Source organism: Helianthus annuus, chromosome 7 (genome assembly GCF_002127325.2).
Source record: "Helianthus annuus cultivar XRQ/B chromosome 7, HanXRQr2.0-SUNRISE, whole genome shotgun sequence".
Lineage (NCBI taxonomy): Eukaryota > Viridiplantae > Streptophyta > Magnoliopsida > Asterales > Asteraceae > Helianthus > Helianthus annuus.
Genome location: NC_035439.2, coordinates 133,906,421 through 133,925,417, shown reverse-complemented (window position 1 = coordinate 133,925,417; position 18,997 = coordinate 133,906,421). Strand labels below are relative to the sequence as shown.

At 38.2% G+C, this 18,997-nt stretch overlaps 1 protein-coding gene across 1 annotated transcript; it reads right to left on the bottom strand.

Annotated features, from left to right (window-relative positions):
• Window positions 1-486: 486 nt before the first annotated feature.
• LOC110896130 (UDP-glycosyltransferase 90A1) lies at window positions 487-2,178 on the bottom strand. The gene has a single exon (XM_022143572.2). The coding sequence runs from the start codon at window positions 2,152-2,154 to the stop codon at window positions 658-660; it is 1,497 nt and encodes a 498-aa protein (XP_021999264.1). The 5' UTR covers window positions 2,155-2,178; the 3' UTR covers window positions 487-657.
• Window positions 2,179-18,997: the final 16,819 nt, after the last annotated feature.

Genomic DNA, 18,997 nt, shown 5'->3' with positions numbered 1-18,997 from the left:
ATCGAATTTTAGTCACGTTTTTCGAGTCAAATAATGTATATGCGTCTTAAATATGTTTATCGATTATTTTAATCACTAACATCATCAAAGGTTAGCAGCGTGCAGAAAACCGAATAACATACAACACCGAAATAACCAAACTAATTGAGAAACCAATGGTCTCGGGTTTTGGTTATATGTAACATGTATGATTGGCTAAACCAATTAACATTTAAATTTTATATTATTTATAATTAGCATGTTATAAGTCGGAAAAGTTTTATTTTTGTTTTGTATAAATAATTTATTAATGGTTATCTATTCTCTTTTTTGTAAGTAAAGAATTGCTAAATTTTTATTTGGCCCGATAAATATTTTTTGTGTATGAGTGCCTTACAATCACTCATTTTTTTAGAGCATCTTCTTTTATGTGAACCATTGGGTTGGTTTTCAGAACTTCACCTCCACCACATGCAACATCATTTTAGAACTCCAACAAAACTTCCATTTTTTCCAACACCACCCTTCACTTCACACTCTATTTCACTTCATTATTAACCATTTCAATAAAACACCATACATATAACCTAGGATCCACTCAACTAGTTATCACCATTAATACAAGTGATCAATTCTAAGCAAGTGTATTATTAAAGTATTTAACAACCACCCATAAATTCACATCTCTCCATCGCTCTTCCCCTTATTCCTAACACTCTCCACCTCATTTATGAGCTCGTTCAACGTCCGCCACGACGAACCACCGTCCGCCACCGCTGCCTTCGCGGCCGCGCCAACCTCCTTAACCCTTTTCCTCACCTCTTTCCCCTTCTCACCCTCCATCAACTCCTTAACCATCTTCTTCAACCCATCCGCCTTCACAAACCCTCTAACCGAACCATCACACGTCTCGACCCGTAACCCGATCTTTATCTCATCCACCACCATTCTCGCATTCAGCGGCTGCTCCGCCATCATGGGCCACGCCAAAATCGGCACCCCCGCACATATACTCTCTAACACCGAGTTCCATCCGCAGTGGCTCACGAACCCGTTCACACTCTCGTGTTTTAGTATCTCCATTTGGTTCACCCATTCCGTCACGATCATCCCTCGGTCTCCTACCTTATCTCCGAGCTCACTAAGAACATTCGACTCGCAGTTTCTCACTACCCACAAGAAATTAACTTCGGATTGCTCTAAACCTTTTGATATGGCCTCCATTTGTTGTGTTGATATCTCGGCTTGTGACCCGAATGCGACGTATAACACAGAACATCCTTGGAGAAGTTTCTGGTCTAGCCACGTTATCCATTTCGAGCTGTTCGAGCCGTTCGGCTGTTTATCTGAGCAGCCAAACGGCTCGGCTAAACAGAGTGGCCCTACACACCAAGGTGTGGGCTTCATTTCGCGGTTTATGTAGTCTATAAACCGCGGCTCCAGCTCCTGGAATGTGTTCACTATCGTACCGTAACTGTTTATCGATGTGACAAATGACTCCATTATGAAGTCATGGAAGGGACCGGATGGGTTACGTTGGGTAAATGGGTAATCAATATCATTCCGTGTGATTTGAATCCAGGGGAACCCGGGCACGGTGATTAATTCATCATCCGACTCGGGTCCCCACAGACTCTGGTTTACAGTTACAGAATGCTGCACCGCAGTTGAATACGCGTTCATCCCATAAAACGATAGCCGAGGGATGCCGAACTTGTTTGCGGACGCAAGCGTCCAGCTCAAAAACCCGTCGGAAACAATGCATGTGACATTTCCGAGGTTTTTGAGTGACATTTCGAAGTGAGGCTGCATGTGCTTTGTCGCGGCAGCGAATTGGGGGAAAAGAGAGATCGAAGGTAGCTTATCGGTGCTCTCGATACCGTGAGGTATGCCGTCAATGTTACTAGGAAACGGAAGGTGTATGATGGATATGGAATTACCATCTGGGCAGGTTTCAAGAACCTGAGCAATGAATGGTTTGTTAGCTTTGGTGGTGAAAATAGTGACCGTGATCCCGCGGGTGACTAGCATGCGGGCTAGGTGGAGTAGCGGGATGGTGTGGCCTTTGGACATAAATGGAAATAGTACGATGTGAGGGCGGTGTGTTGAATCAACAGGAAGTGATGAAGCCATTTGTTTGTGACTTTGTATGTGTTTGTGTTTGTGTGTAGACATATATTTATATGAGAAGTTAAGTGGAGAAATGTGTGGTTGTTGGCATTTAGTGAGATGTGCAACAGAGAAGCGGAGCAAATTTAGGCTTGGTAGTAAATAATATTATAGAGGGGGCCAAACATTTATTTTGCGAGGGGTAGTTGGAAAGTTTAATTAAACTTTTTCTATGGGGACGGGGTCCTTTAAAACCAAGTGCGTAGCTACATAGAAGGTTACGGGTTCAGCCGAACCAGTATAAAATTTACATTGATGTTACGCTATAAAAGTATGTTACACTAAAATTTAAAAAAAAAAAAAAAACATATGTGACATATTTTATCCCACGGTGCGTGGCGTTGGTTTGGAATTTCTAAAATTAGCATCCAAATGTCAAACAAGCACTACCATTTGTGACATATTGTACTCTCCGTTTGTTTGTGTGTATGTTTAAGCTCGCCTACATTTCCAAACATAACATGCCATCCATTTGAAACATCTCCCATACATATAGTGTAGATTCTTTTAATATGTCTTAAGTAGGTGTTTGAAATTGTGTAACGTTGGAGCAGAATTAGGTGTTTGGAATTGATTTGATGTGAAGGTGACGTGACACATTTATCACGTTTGAAATTGTCATTGTAGATACTTTTATACTTTGATTTTGATATAATTAGATTAAGGAGTACTGACCTCTAATAATCTGTACTAGATATCATTGGTCATTGTTAGTCTCATCTTTTTTTATTTACTCTGCCAGTCTCACCGTTCAACTATTTTTGCTTCACCGATCTTCGGTTAAAAAAAACTTAACGGGGTTAAGTTCCCGTTAAGATTTTTTCAAAATTACAAACTGACGTTTTAGGCCTTTTTATCAGAATGAGGATATGAGTCTATTGATATAAACTTACCTCGAAACGGTGCTCCAAACGACTTGATTTTTGTTAATTTGAAGTTTAAATAGGGGTGCAAACGAGCCGAGCGGCTCGCGAGCTACTCGAGATCGGCTCGAGAAAAAGCTCGAAACGAGTCGAGCCTTATCAAGCCCGAGCCGAGCTTGAGCCTAAAAACAAAGCTCGTTTGCTTAACGAGCCCGAGCTCGAGCCTCGCATGTGAAGCTCGTTAGGCTCGTCGAGCTTTATTGAGCCTTAGTGTAAACGAGCCGAGTCGAGCCGAGCTTATGTAAACTTGTTTACAAGCTGACATCGAACCTAAAAATAAGCTTATTTAGTAAACGAGCCCGAGCCCGAGCTTCACTTATCGAGCTCGCAAGCTTAAAATGTCTATTATTTTTATTATTTTTATTTAATATACTAATTAATAGAAAATAAACGAGCCGAGCCCGAGCCGAGCTCGAGCTTGAGAAAATACAAACGAGCCGAGCTCGAGCTTTGAAAACAAAGCTCGAATAAAGCCGAGCTCGAGCCCGAGCTCTCATAAGTTAATCGAGCTCGAGCTCGAGCCTGGTCGAGCTCGGGCTCGGCTCGGCTCGTTTGCACCCCTAAGTTTAAACACCCGAATTGAAGCATCGTTTTCGTTATTTGGAGCACAATTGCAAGGTAAGTTTTGCATCATTCAACACGTATCCTCGTTCTGATCAAAAGTCCTAAAACGTCAGTTTGTAATTCAGAAAAAAAACTTAATCCCGTTAAGTTTTTTAACCGATGACCGGTGAAGAAAAATAGTTGAAAGGTGGGACTGTCATAGGGAATAAAAAAAGGCGAGACTGTCAATAGCCAATAACGTCTAACAAGGGTTATTAGAAGCCAATATCCCTTAAATTCAATTCACACCACATTTTTTTCATGCTTAACAAGTTACGGTTTCATATCGTAATTTTCACTAATCAAATAAAGTTTTGTTACATCAAATAATATTATTCATTATAGTTAACATTATATAAAACTGTTATGTTGGTAACTGTAAATTAAAACTACATTTTAAAAGTATGATATGTTATAAGCGTGTTTTTGAAGCTTATGTAAAATAATAATTTATGTCAAATCTATATATACATGTTGTAAAATAATAATTTATGTCAAATCTATATATACATGTATCTGGAGTTATTGGTGTTAGGTGGCTTAAACAAAATGTTTTGCATAGGCAAGAACGATTTTTTATTATTTACTGTATAGAAGAAAACATATAAATTGTAACTTTTAATTAGAGCATCCATATCGTTTGGTCCAAAAAAGCCCTAAAACGTCAGTTTTTAATTTAGAAAAAAACTTAATCAAGTGAAGTTTTTTTAACCGATGACCGGTGAAGAAAAATAGTTGAAAGGTGGGACTGTCATAGGGAATAAAAAAAGACGAGACTGTCAATAGTCAATGACGTCTAATAGGGGTTATTAGAAGCCAATATCCCTTAAATTAAATTCACACCACATTTTTTTCATGCTTAACAAGTTACGGTTTCGTATCGTAATTTTCACTAATCAAATAAAATTTTGTTACATCAAATAATATTATTCATTATAGTTAACATTATATAAAAATGTTATGTTGGTAACTGTAAATTAAAACTACATTTTAAAAGTATGATATGTTATAAGCGTGTTTTTGAAGCTTATGTAAAATAATAATTTATGTCAAATCTATATATACATGTTTTTGGAGTTATTGGTGTTAGGTGTCTTAAACAAAATGTTTTGCATAGGTAATAATGATTTTTTATTATTTACGGTGTAGAAGAAAACATATAAATTGTAACTTTTAATTAGAGCATCCATATCGCTTGGTCAAAAAAAGTCCTAAAACGTCAGTTTGTAATTCAGAAAAAAACTTAATCCCGTTAAGTTTTTTTAACCGATGACCGGTGAAGAAAAATAGTTGAAAGGTGGGACTGTCATAGGGAATAAAAAAAGGCAAGGCTGTCAATAGCCAATGACGTCTAATAGGAGTTATTAGAAGCCAATATCCCTTAAATTAAATTCACACCACATTTTTTAATGCTTAACAAGTTACGGTTTGTTGGGATTGAACCCTACAAAGGAACAGTTGATAAAGCCAAAACTGGTTCAGAGCAGTGGATTCATAATAAGCAGTTGATTGTACATAATCTTTTCCCTTGAAAGTGGCCCTAACATCTAATGAATCAAAACACTGCTCTTCACAACTGCTACTGCTCTAAAGAACTGATGAAGTCAAAGTACTGAAGCTCAATCTACGATATGTCTCAAGTACTGCTGAAGACCAAAGCACTGCTGGAGCTATAACAGTGGAATAAAGAATCAGTAGTTTAGTCTTGTATTGTATTTGTTTATTGTAATAAGTGGTTTATGATCAGTGGTTGTATAGGTCAGTTGTTAGAGTTTGTTAGGAGGTTAGATGTCAGTTTCATGGTGACGTCAGCCGAAGATGCTCAGTGGTTGTTCTGTACTACAAATAGAACAGTATCCTGTACTGTTCTATTAGCTCTCTTCTTCACCAAGTAATTCTGTATGAACAATCAAGTGAGCTCAGACTGAGGGGGAGATTTGTGCATGCATTCATTGTAATTGAGTATTGTAATAAATACAATCAATCATTCGATTTCATGTCAAACATGTTTGTTTAAACTTATTCTCTCATTGATTGTGTGTTGAAAGTTTATTTCATATTTCCGCTGCAATACATCTCTGTTTCATCTTCATTTTACTTAAACAAAACACAATCTAAGAAACTCAGATCCTAACAATTGGTATCAGAGCCAGGACAGTCAAATTTGATTTAACAATCATTTTGACGTAAAGGTTCAGCTCAATTTCGTTGATACTTTCGATTGTTCGTTTTTTTGTTGAAAAACAGAGTAAGGTGTAATCACGTACAAAGTTGATTATTCAGTACCTGTAAAACAACCAGAATGGCTTCACAATCACAGGATAACACTAATAACACTGGTTCACTCTTCAAACCACCTATGTTGGTCAGATCTGAATACAACATCTGGGAGCGAAGGATGAGTCACATCTTAGCTCAACCAAATACCGGATGTTGGAAGTCGGTTGTCTTTGAACCACATGTTCCAATGGTGCTGAGTGCTGAGGATCTAAAAGTTATCGTACCCAAGAAAATTGAAAACTATTCTGACCAGGATTTTCAGAAAATTGAACTGGATGCCAAGGCATTTAGCATCATTGCATCTGCACTCCCAAATGAAATCTATGCTGGGCTGTTACACTGTAACAGTGCCAAGGAATTGTGGGATGCACTTAAGGAACAGTTTGGTGGATATGAAGAAGTAATCGAAAATATCAGGGAAGTTTTGAATCAACAGTATGAAACCTTTTTTCACATTAAGGGTGAATCATTAACACAACAGTTTGAATGTTTTAGTTGTCTCATTAACACAACAGTTTGAACGTTTTAGCTGTCTCATAAGTGAACTGAAACTTGTTAAGGTTGAATTTGCTAAATCAACTCAAAATAATAGGTTTCTTAGGTCACTTCCTGAAAAATGGGACACAATTGCTTTTGTAACCAGAAATTCAGTTGGGTTCAAAGATCTTACCCTGACCCAGCTTCATGGTAGACTCCTGACATATGAAAGGGAATTGAACCAGAAGAATAAGCTACAGGAGACTGGGAAAGTTGCAGATGACTGCTCATTTGACAACACAGCTCTTTTGGGTCAGGAAGAATCTGGTAGTAGTAAGGATCAGAGTTATGATCATTACATTGACATAACAACTGGTGGAGCTTTTAACAACTCTGATTCTTACTCATCCAATTATGCTTTTACAGCTAATGGAGAAAACCAGCATTCTGACAATCTGTCCTTTGAACTCAATGATCTCCAGCATTTTGATCCAACTGATCTGGAGGAGATGGATATTTTGCACCAACTTGCACTGCTGAGTGTTAGAACCAACAAGTTTTACAAGAGAACAGAGAGAAAATTTCCAGGGTTACATGGGAATTTGAAAGTAGGGTTGGATAAATCAAAGATAAAATGCTACAAGTGTAATAGGTTAGGTCATTTTGCTAGAGAGTGTAGGAGCCAAAGCAGTGGATCAATCATCACACACCCTAGCCCTAGACCACAAAATAACCAAACCACTGTGCAGTATTCCCAATATGCCCCTGCTGCTCATGTAAACACTGCTCATTATGCACACCCTACAACCCCTGTTCCTGTGCACTATGTCCAAACCACTGTTCCTCAGATACAGTATGTCTAGGCCCCAGTTCCTCAAGTTCAGGTGCAACAAGTTGCACCTCAACAAGCTACACAAACAGTTGTTCAACCAGATCAGCAAAGCTTTTTCACCCAAGGCTTTGTTGACTGGAGTAGTTTGCCTGAGGATCTAAGTGATGAAAACTTTGCTCTATAAGCTGATAATGTTGTTTCTACTGATGAATTTTGTTTTGCAGCATTAGAGTCTATTTCTAAAGGGCTGGAAACTGAAGAAGGAACATCCAGTGCTGAAACAGTGGATACAATTGCTGAAGCAGTGGTTACTGCTGTTGTTGGTGAACAACTGTTGGAAGAAAATTCAGAACCCCTGTTGGAACCACTGTCTGACCCCTGGTCTGCTGAAAAAGAGGAGAAGAAGCAAGGTGAAAAAGAAGAGAAAATGCCAGAAGAAAATGAACATGTCTGTGATTATGCTATGATGGCTGCATCTAAGGTATCACCCAGGTTCTTAAAAACCTTTGTTTAGACAAATGCATCATAGCATTTGCAAAAATCAAGGATGTGAATGAAAACCTTAGAGATAGATTGTTAAATGATGAAGTACATTTCGAAAAATCCTTCAAAGAATTAAAAATCAATTTGTCAGAAAAAGAAAATGAGATTTGCAGCCTCAAACATGAGCATAGCATAACCAAGGACCAACTTCAGGCAATGATAGAAAAATATCAGGCCTGCAAAAAGGAGTTGGAATCCACCCAAATCACTTATGAAAAATGGGTGGAATCCTACAAAGGTTATGAGGTTATGCTTGAAAAACAGATCAAAAGCAATGTAAAATTTGGCATAGGGTTCAGGAAAAATGACCAAGTTGAAAACACTGCTGCAGATGAATCTGTTCAAAACACTGTTGAAACCATACCCACCAACAAGGATGGCCAAGAAGTTAAAATAATTGATAAAAATGGCAACAAAATCACTCTGGAAAGATCTTTGGGGTCCTCAACTTTTGAGGAGATTGAAAAATACCAATTCAAACCCACATGGTCTGATGAGTGTGACATCCTTGAAAATTTTAAGCCCATGGACTTCACAACTGTGGATGGTGTCAAAGCTCCAAAGGCCAAGGTAATTCCTCTTAAGGACATCCCAACAGTGGTTCAAAACTCTGTTGCAAATGAGTCTAAAAAGAAGAAAAGAAAAGAAAAGAAAAGATTAAAAACTTGTTTTGTGACTTTTGTGAAAAGAAAAATCATTTGACCAAAGATTGTTTTCATTTAAAAGCTTATGACATTAACAAAACAAGTACCATTGTTCCTTCAAAGAGCTGTACCATCTGTGGTAAATTAAATCATCTCACTCAGGAGTGTGTGTACCTTAAAACTTTTGAGGTCAAAAAGGAATAGTACACATCAAAAACACTCCTGAGTTCATCAAATTCACAACTGTGGATGGTGTCAAAGCTCCAAAGGCCAAGGTAATTCCTCTTAAGGACATCCCAACAGTGGTTCAAAAATCTGTTGCAAATGAGTCTGAAAAGAAGAAAAGAAAAGAAAAGATTAAAAACTTGTTTTGTGACTTTTGTGAAAAGAAAAATCATTTGACCAAAGATTGTTTTCATTTAAAAGCTTATGACATTAACAAAACAAGTACCATTGTGCCTTCAAATAGCTGTACCATCTGTGGTAAATTAAACCATCTCACTCAGGAGTGTGTGTACCTTAAAACTTTTGAGGTAAAAAAGGAAGAGTACAAATCAAAAACACTCCTGAGTTCATCAAATTCACAAGTCAAAAAGCAACCACCATTTGTGCCTGTCCAAACAGCTGTTACAAAACAGTTGAACCAAAACTCTGTTAAAAGAGAGGTTCAAGTGACAGATGCACCCCCTGCTAACCAATACCAAAGAGGTGAAGGTCAACCACCATACCAAAGGGTCCCACATGTTTATGAGGTTCACAAAAAGCCTTCTAAACCAAAAGACTTGTAAGGCCTCCTAATCCAAGATCTCATTCAGCTAAAGCCACCAATAGGTGTGTGGAATCCACCTGATGATTAACCACTGCAGATGAAACACTAGTATGCAAGGATTTGGGAGAGAAATCAAGAATACACTGAGTATTCTTGATGAGGAAGATGAATGACGTCACTCACACAAAGCAGCCGCCAGACAAAACACACACAATGATTAGGGTTAGGTGCACAGAATTTCACACAGAATCGCCGCCTTGTCTATTCCACATGAAGGTATAAATACAAGGCAAAACCCGGACTTTCAAGACAAACTAGAAAGCCCGGACAAACAAACAACACAAAGCTCAGACCTTTTGTCCTATACAAAACTCAGACAAAAGGCTCTCCTAAAACTTGGACAAAATGTCCAAGGATAAAGCTAGGACTATCTTTCACTATATGTACAATAAAGACCCTACAAAATGGGAGACATGCACTTATCACCTAAAGTGCATTAACAAAAGTGAACAGGCATCCCTTTGGATATCAACAGCTGATAGGAAATGGTCCCCAGTAGTGGTTAGAGAGAAATGTTTCAAAAACTGTCCAAACCCCTGAGCTAACCACTGTCCATGTTCCTGAACTTAACATAGGCACTGTTGAGACCCCATCCAAAGTCTTATTGGCTTTGGAGACCCTCCTGAACTAATTATTTACTTGATGTGCAGGGAGCTTCTGCATGCTTAGATAGTCTTTGGTATGTAGATAGTGGAGGCTCCAGGCACATGACTGAATGTAGAGCCCTACTCAAGGAATTCAAAACTCATGGAGGGGGTGATATATCTTTTGGTAATAATAGTAAAGGGAAGGTGATGGGTTCTGGTACAGTTCAGTCTGGAAATGTTAAGTTTAAAAATGTCAATCTGATAGACAATCCAAAATTCAACCTCCTTAGTGTCTCACAAATGAGTGACAAAGGTTATGGGTCATTCTTTACTAAGGAGTGTTGTAGGATTGTTGGACCAGAAATGGTTAAAAAGATTGAAGAAATAATAAAAAATGGAAAAACACAACTTGTTGCTCAAAGGAGTGGCAATGTTTATGTAGTTGATTTGTCAAAAGAGAGCCCCAGGACTGATGCCTGTCTGTTCTCAGCTGCCTCTAACAAAGAGACAGAACTATGGCACAGAAGATTGGGGCACACAAATCTCAAGACGATCACTGCTTTGTCAAAACAGGGCCTTGTAAGAGGTCTTCCACAAAAATTGTTCACCTGTCCTGAGCATTGTGTTTCCTGTTTAAAAGGAAAACAACATAAAAGCTCATTTAAGTCAATTGAAGAGTCCAAAACAACCAAGTGTTTGCAAATGCTGCACATGGATCTGTTTAGCCCAGTAAAAGTCATGAGTCTTAAAAAGAAAAGATATTGTTTGGTAATTGTAGATGACTTTTCTAGGTTTACATGGACTTATTTCTTACATTCTAAAGATGAGACTGCAGGCATTCTGCAAGACTTTGTCAAACAGGTTGAAAAGAAGTTTGACTTGCCAGTAAAATTCTTTTGGGGTGACAATGGCATAGAATTCAGAAATAGGGAGTTGGATGAGTTTTGTGTATCAAAAGGAATTGTAAGGCATTACAGCATTCCAAGGACACCAGAACAAAATGGAGTTGTTGAGAGAAAGAACAGAACACCGATTGAGGCGGCCAGAACCATGCTTGCTGATTCAGGTTTGCCATTAACTTTCTGGGCAGAGGCTGTAAACACTGCCTGCTACATCCAGAACAGAGTTTTGATCAACTCCAGGCATCAAAAGACTGCCTATGAAATTCTGTATAAAATCAAACCACTGATCTCATACTTTAAAGTATTTGGCTACCCATGCTTCATTTTGAACTTAAAAGACTCAATTTCAAAATTTGCAGACAAAATAGATTGTGATTATCATTTGGGATACTCAACCTGCTAAGGCCTACAAAGTGTTTAACACTAGGGCTAAGAGAGTGGAAGAGACTTTGAATGTAAAGTTCAATGAACTTTCTTCAATGAAAATCCCTGCAAATCCTGCTGAGTTATTTGATCTTGATAAATTCACCTTTGAAAATGTTTATGTCAAGACTAACAGTGTAGGTCCATCTCAAACTCCTCCATCAGACAATGGATATGAAGTGATCACTCCACAACAAAATTTCAAATCCATTGCCAGAGCAGCAGATGTTCAAAACAGCTGTCAAAGCTCAACTACTGCTACATCAACAGTTGTTGACCAAAGTAGCCTTAAAACCCATGCTTCCACATCATCAAACACTGTTGATAAAAATCTTCAAACAGTGGATAAAAGTCAACATGTGTCCACACCACTACCTCTTATTCCTCCACATCCATTTCAAGACACTGTTGGATCATCAAAGTCACCAACAGTTGTTAGCTCAGATGATTCACATATGCAGCCCTCACCCTTAAATGCCATTGTTCCATACAAAGGAGATCTGATCTTCTTGAAGTCTCATCCACCTGACCAAATCATTGGCAACATCAGTGAAGGGGTCCTCACCAGAAGTCAATCCCAAAACATCTGTCTTTTTGCTGGCTTTCTATCTCTCCATCAACCAGTCAAGTACCAAGAGGCACTAAAAGACAACAGTTGGGTAGAGGCCATGCAGGAAGAGCTCCAACAGTTTAAGAGACAACAAGTATGGGAGCTTGTACCACCACCAAAGGATGTGAGTCCTATTGGCACAAAGTGGGTCTTCAAAAATAAAACTGATGAAAGGGGCATTGTTGTCAAGAATAAAGCAATGCTAGTGGTTCAAGGTTTCAGACAGGAAGAGGGCATTGATTATGATGAAACTTTTGCCCCTGTAGCAAGATTGGAAGCTATCAGACTGTTCCTGGCCTTTGCTCTCAACCACAACATAAAGGTGTTTCAAATGGATATCAAATGTGCTTTCCTCTATGGTAAGATTCATGAAAAAGTATATGTTTGTCAACCTCCTGGCTTTGAGGATCCATTTTATCCAAATCATGTCTACAAGCTAAATAAAGCTTTGTATGGCTTGAAACAAGCACCAAGAGACTGGTATAAAACTCTTTCCACCTTTCTTCTCTCTATTGGTTTCACAAGAGGCAAAATTGACAAAACACTGTTTTTAAAATGGATAGGGAAAGTTCTGATGATTGTCCAAATTTATGTGGATGACATCATTTTTGGAAGCACGTGTACTAAAATGTGTGAAGTGTTTAGGGAACTCATGACAGCTGAGTTTGAGATGAGTGCAATGGGTAAAATACAGTGCTTTCTTGGTCTCCAAATAAAGCAACTGCAAAATGCCACTTTCATTCATCAAAGCAAATATTCTAAAGAACTTTTAAAAAAATTTGAGATGAATGATTGTAAACCATGTAGTATACCCATGGCAACAAATAAGCTAGTCATGACTGATGATAAGGATGATTTGGTAGATCAAACCTTATATAGAAGCATGATTGGGTCTTTATTGTACCTAACTGCATCTAGGCCAGACATCATGTTTGCAACATGTGTTTGTGCAAGATCCCAATCAGCCCCTAGGAAGTCTAACCTCATAGCTATGAAAAGAATATTCAGGTACATAAAAAGTGCTCCCACATAGAGGTGTACAAAAAAACCGGTTTTAGAACCGAAACCGGGAAAAAACCGAAACCGGTTTTTTTAACCGTTTTTTTGTAACCGGACCAGTTTTATAACCGAACCGCCGGTTTGTGACCGGTTACTAATCTTGATCTGAAAAACCGGTTAATAACCGAACCGTTTTTAAAAAAAAACTGGTTAAAACCAGAAAAAACCAGTTTTTTTTTTGGAAAAAACCGGTTAAAAACCGGTCCTAACCAGTTACACCGGTTATTGTTTTGGACTTGAAAAACCGGTTAGTAACCGAAACCGGTTATAAAAAAACCGGTTTTCGTTTTGGGTGAAAAAACCGGTTCGGTTAATAACCGAAACCGGTTTTTGAAAAAAAACCGATTTGTACACCTCTACTCCCACACTTGGTATCTGGTATCCTGCTAATGGGAATGTTAAGCTTTCAGGATTCTCAAACAGTGACTTTGCTGGATGCAATGCAACAAGGAAGTCCACATCAGGAGGGTGCCAATTTCTAGGTGATTGCTTAGTATCTTGGCAAAGCAAAAAGCAAGCAGCTGTTTCAACATCCACTGTTGAGGAAGAGTATATAGCTGCTGCAAGCTGTACAACCCAACTGTTATGGCTTCAAAATCAACTGCTGGATTTTGGTATCATTGCCTTAAAGACACCTCTCATGTTGGACAGTCAAGTAGCAGAAAATATTATCAAAAATCCAGTTTCACATTCAACCACCAAACACATTAACATCAGACATCACTTTGTGAGGGATTGCTAAGAAAAAGGTTTGATCTCTCTACACCATGATCCAACTAAAGATCAGCTGGCAGATGTGCTAACAAAGGCATTAGACACATCCACCTTTGAAAGCTTGATCTCTAGGATTAGCATGTTTAACATGGAATAACAGGCAAAATCCTGTTTTTCTATGAATAAAGCATTAAAATGTTTTCAGAAAATCAAAAATTCATCCTTAAAAATAGCCAAAAATGAAATTTTTCATTAATCCTTAAAAGTCTGCCATAACCACTATTTTGGTTCAAACATCTGATTTATTGAATTCTATCCACTGCTGAAAGTCAACCTCTGTTCTCTCATTTTTCATTGATAATCACTGTTGATTAAACATCAGTGTTTTAATCCACTGATAAGCTATCCACTGATAGTCAATAGTCAGCCACTGTTTTCATTTTCACCTCAGTAAACCACTGATATTGATCATCAGTGGTTTCCTAAACAACTGTCATCAATTATTCAGCAGAGGTTGTCACGTGGACAGTACTTAGCCGCCATATCTTTGTAACCGCTGCCACGTCAGCATTCACTTTTTCACCTTATAAAACCCTGATCAAAACCCCAAACACGGTCTTCACTGTCGAATCGAATTCAAAATTCCTTTCAAAAGCAGTTACCATCAAAATTCTTCGAATCATTCATCTTCTTCCTTCTCTTGCAAATACCTTCGATTCACCATGACTCTCGCACTAAAAAGCCCTCATAACTACTTGTGTACACTTGAGAAAACAAGTCAAAACACAACCTTTCACTTCGTCATTGATGCACTCTCTTCTTCAAAGTATAAAACTTTGTTGACCTACAATGCACCCATATGTCACACCCCGACCGCGTAAAACAACAAACCGCGGCGGAAACGTCGAGGAGTCGAGCAACAGAATTATTGTTTCACAACCATGGTATTTAAAGTTATGTTTTATTTATTAACAAATAGGGGATACATTGTCTTAAAACAAAGAAACAAAGAGTACCTAACAAGGTTAAACTATTCTAGCTTCATTTTTAAGTCACTAGGGCACAGGTCCGCCTAAGTGTATCTTGATCATTCATATGCATCAGCTCCTGAAAACACATGAAAAAAATAGGTACGTCAGCATAAAAATGCCTGTGAGATACATAGGTTTATTGATTAAGGATTCATGACTTGTAATTAAAAGAATTATTTTATAAAAAATTAGTCATAAATCTTAGGAAAATGTTTTCTTTTATAAATCATATAAAAAATGATAAGAAAATCAGATGATATATGAAAGAAAAATGTATAGTTAAATAAGTAACCAAGTAAAAATGAGTTTGTATAAAATAAGTTGTTTATAAAACAATGTTTATGTGAAAATATGTTATCTGTGTAGAATGTAATATGTCTAAATTGAAATGGTTTAAATAACGCTACTATGTAATATCATAAAAGCACTTATATATAGGAAGTACCAGCGGCGTATCCACCATGCTTTTATCATATTACACACGCCTCGTTATTTAAATCACTTACCCAAACAAACCACCAAAATGTAGTGTCTAACAATTGTTGAAATGTTTATGTGTAAACAAATGTAATGTATAGTGAATAAAAGCATTTACTCAACCCTATATGAAGAATGTACAAAACAATGTATTTGATATAAAACACAGTTTAAGTCAAAGATATGTTTTGCAAAATCCATGCTCTACTGATACAAACACTTATGTGGTAATGTTAAACGTATACATTCAAGCCTTGAGAATGTAGGATAAACCCTAGAACAAATCAAAGGTTATCAAAATTGTTTTCGGATTCATTCATTCCTTACGTCCAAACAAACCTAGGATTTCAGGAATGGGAGTTGTCAAGTCCTATGGTACCACTACTTACTATCGAGCGACGTGATCAATGTTAATGAACGTATTTCAGTTTCGTTAAACAACCAAATGTAAGCATGTTTTATGAAAATAATGTACCTAGTATGCTAAATTGTAACACCCCAGTGTTTCGAAAGTCAAAGTCAAAGTCAAGATTCAAGTCAAAGGAAGAAAACATTACTAATTGCAATCTGTCTCTGCTTGCTCGATTCCTGTTTTAACTTCTTTGACTTATAGTTAGTCTATTTTATGTTTTACGTTAGTTGTATTATGTGGAGTAATTAATTATAATCGCAGTAATCGATGAATCTTTATCACTACGAATCGCTTTACGATTGTAAATAATAGGAATTAACAATGCGATAAAGTCAATTAAACGCTAATCGAACTAATCTAATTGACATCGCGCTCGCAACTCGAAATACGCATTTTGGTGATTGTTATACGTGTGTGTGCTTTATGTGTTACTTGTGCATGTTTATTTATGTTGTGTGTGGTAATCACTCGAATCGCAATCGAAACGCAATCGAACTCAATCGAAATCGAATTATGATAATTAGTGAAGAAGTGATAGTGCTCGATATGAATAGTTAGGATTAAAAGTAATTTGAAAACTCTATCGTATTCGCATCATTCGAAATCGCAATCAAATATCAAAAATTGTCGCACCGGATATTCGAACCAGATGCCAGCCGGCCGGATTGTCATCCGACCGGGCTGCCGTTCGGTCGATGTGCCATCTGACCGAGCTGTCATCCGGGTGAGATGCCATCCGACCAGCCAGCCCTTTCCCCTTTTGGAATCCTATAAATACCCTCTCTTTCATTCTTTCTATTTTTGGCAACTCTCTGTCCGAACAGCTCGTGCTCCTCACCTTTTCTCCGATTTCTCTCAATTCCGGTAAGATCTCGTCCTAAATCTTGTACTTCTTTAATCTACACGCACTCCTACACCTTTCTATCTTTTGAATCTTAATTTTTAAGCGTGAAATCACTAGATTTGAGGTGTTCTAGGATGATGTCATCATGGCGTTCTTAGGAACTTCATGTTTTGGCTTTAATCCACCAAGAGCAACTTAGATCTAACTGATTTTCACACAAATAAACAAAGATCTTGCATAGATCCGAACATATTCATGGTGAAAAAGGATTGAAAGATGGTTACTAACTTTCTTTCAACTCTTTTACACTCAATGCACTCAAAACCGATAGAATCGAACCTTGTTCTAGTCTTCCACTCATTCTCAGTGATGTGCTAGATCGAGATCTGGATTCTACTCCCGAGACCACCGATTTCGGGTTAACCAAGAACAACCTTCTTGAACCGGTTAACTGATTGAACTTGGGTGATTCCTGTTCGGACGGGTTACTGGGGTCGAGATGGGGTTCTGTTGGTTAACGCGTTGTCAAAGCGACTCGATAGAACTACAAACAATCAAAATGGCCAAGTGAAAGACGAACGGGATGACCAGCACGGAGTGCTATCCGACCGGACTACTGTCCGAACGGATGGCCATCCGAGCGACTTGCCATCCGAACGGCTGACACTTTGGGTCCCACACTTAACCAACTTTATCCAGAGTTGGGTATTGAACGAATTGCTATCTGAACGGACTACCGTCCGACCGGATTACTCTTCGGATCATGAGATACTTGACTTTAACACTTAATCAATTTTTCAAACATGTTCAATGCACCGAGGATTCCACCTGACTGGACTGCTGTCCGATCGAGTGACAACTTGCTGAGAACTTGTTCTCACTGAAGTGTCAACCCATCGGATTGTCGTCCGATCGGACAACCATCCGATCGACAAACCTGAAGGGTAGGGATACTTCAATGTTTTCAAAATGCTACAACAAAGTCAAACCATCGTACACAAACACATCCTTCTCAAAGGAAGAAACAATCCACTCGAACAGTCATCCGACCGGACAACTGTTCGACCGGATTGTCACTGCACGATCGGCTGTCTGACCGGATTACCATCCGACCGAACAGCTATCCGACCCACAAACACTTGCATCGTTTTACACGTCTCTTATCGTTGTGCTATTGTTCTGATCAGGCTAACCCTACTCTCTAAGCGCTCCCTTCAATCCATCAACCGCTGTGAGTATACACGATCCCCTTTTTGCTTTATGCACTTTTAGGTGTTACATACGTTACTTATACGAAATCACATCGAACACACTACGCAATACTTTTAACGCTAACCGCTACCGCATGTATTACATTGACTTAATGAATGCTTGTTTGTTATGTTTACACATGGAATGCTGTCTACCTGCCTTAGCAATGATAGTACTATAGTTTGGACTCAACACCCGTTCACACGGGGGTTGTTAAGGACAATTATTTGCATGGATTACAGGGGTGATCATGTATTACGACCTGCCTTGGGCAGTCAACCCGCAGTCATTGGTATCGATAGGTTCATGTCGATAACTAACATGCTTCGTTTTCCTACGTGTACGTGCTGGTTATGCGTAAACTATTTCGAACTCTATATGCTATTATCAAACTTGTATACTCGCCTTTACACTATGTGTATTGACTTTATTTTAACGTATGTGACAGGTGCTTAGGATGTTTATTTGCTTGGAAATCGAGGCTAGGAAAGAGTCTTAGTAACCAACAAATAGTTGTCTGTACTTAATAAATCTGAGTTGTCGGAACATGTTTATTGTTTTTGAGATATCGAAGTCTGTAATAACTTTGTTACTTGATAGGTTACGGTATGGGATGTGATATTTAAACTATCTGGTAAATTAGTTGTTATGGAATTTCTCTTGAACAATCTGTTTCGCTCAGTGCCGCGCCCCGATGTTTTCGCCATCGATTGGGGTGTGACATAAATGAACATACAAAGTAGAAATGTAAAATAACATGTCCATATGCTGAGTGAACATATGCAACAAAAGTATTTATGAAAATCAATGTGCTAGCATGCTAAGTGAACATACATAGCAAATCATAATGAAATCACGTACCATATGTGTACTAATGAACATAGCAAGTATATGTTATAAAAGCATGAAAGCACGAAAGTAACAAGTAGGCACATGTCTTTCACCCCAAAAAATTTGAAAGCAGTAAAAGAGGGGACTATGTACTCACTTGATAATGCTTAGAAGTCTTTGAATAACCACCAAGCAATGCTAGAAGGATCACGGAATCAATCGGCACCTAATATAGGTAACTACGTTAATAAATCGGACCTAAAGCGGAGGATCGGATAGAATGAGGTCTTGTAAACCAAATGAGTATAGGAACTCATGTAATATGGTTTAACAAATCCTACATTCTAAAATGGAACCTAACCTAAGTGCTCATGACCCGTTATGACCCGTTTAGGTAGCTTATGCTACTTTAACGTGTCATTTGCGCAAAAATGCAAACGAGTAGCCAAACTAGTCCTATGACAAGTATTATATGCCTTAACATGTTTAACAATCAGTTTATATGGCAAAAGTTAAGTTACATATGTTAAAAATGAAGTTATGCGCAAAAAGGGCATTTCGGTCATTTTTCCTAAGG

Bases quoted from the DNA above. Each gene is read 5' to 3' on its own strand.
- LOC110896130 (XM_022143572.2), bottom strand. From the start codon at position 2,154: ATGTCTACACACAAACACAAACACATACAAAGTCACAAACAAATGGCT.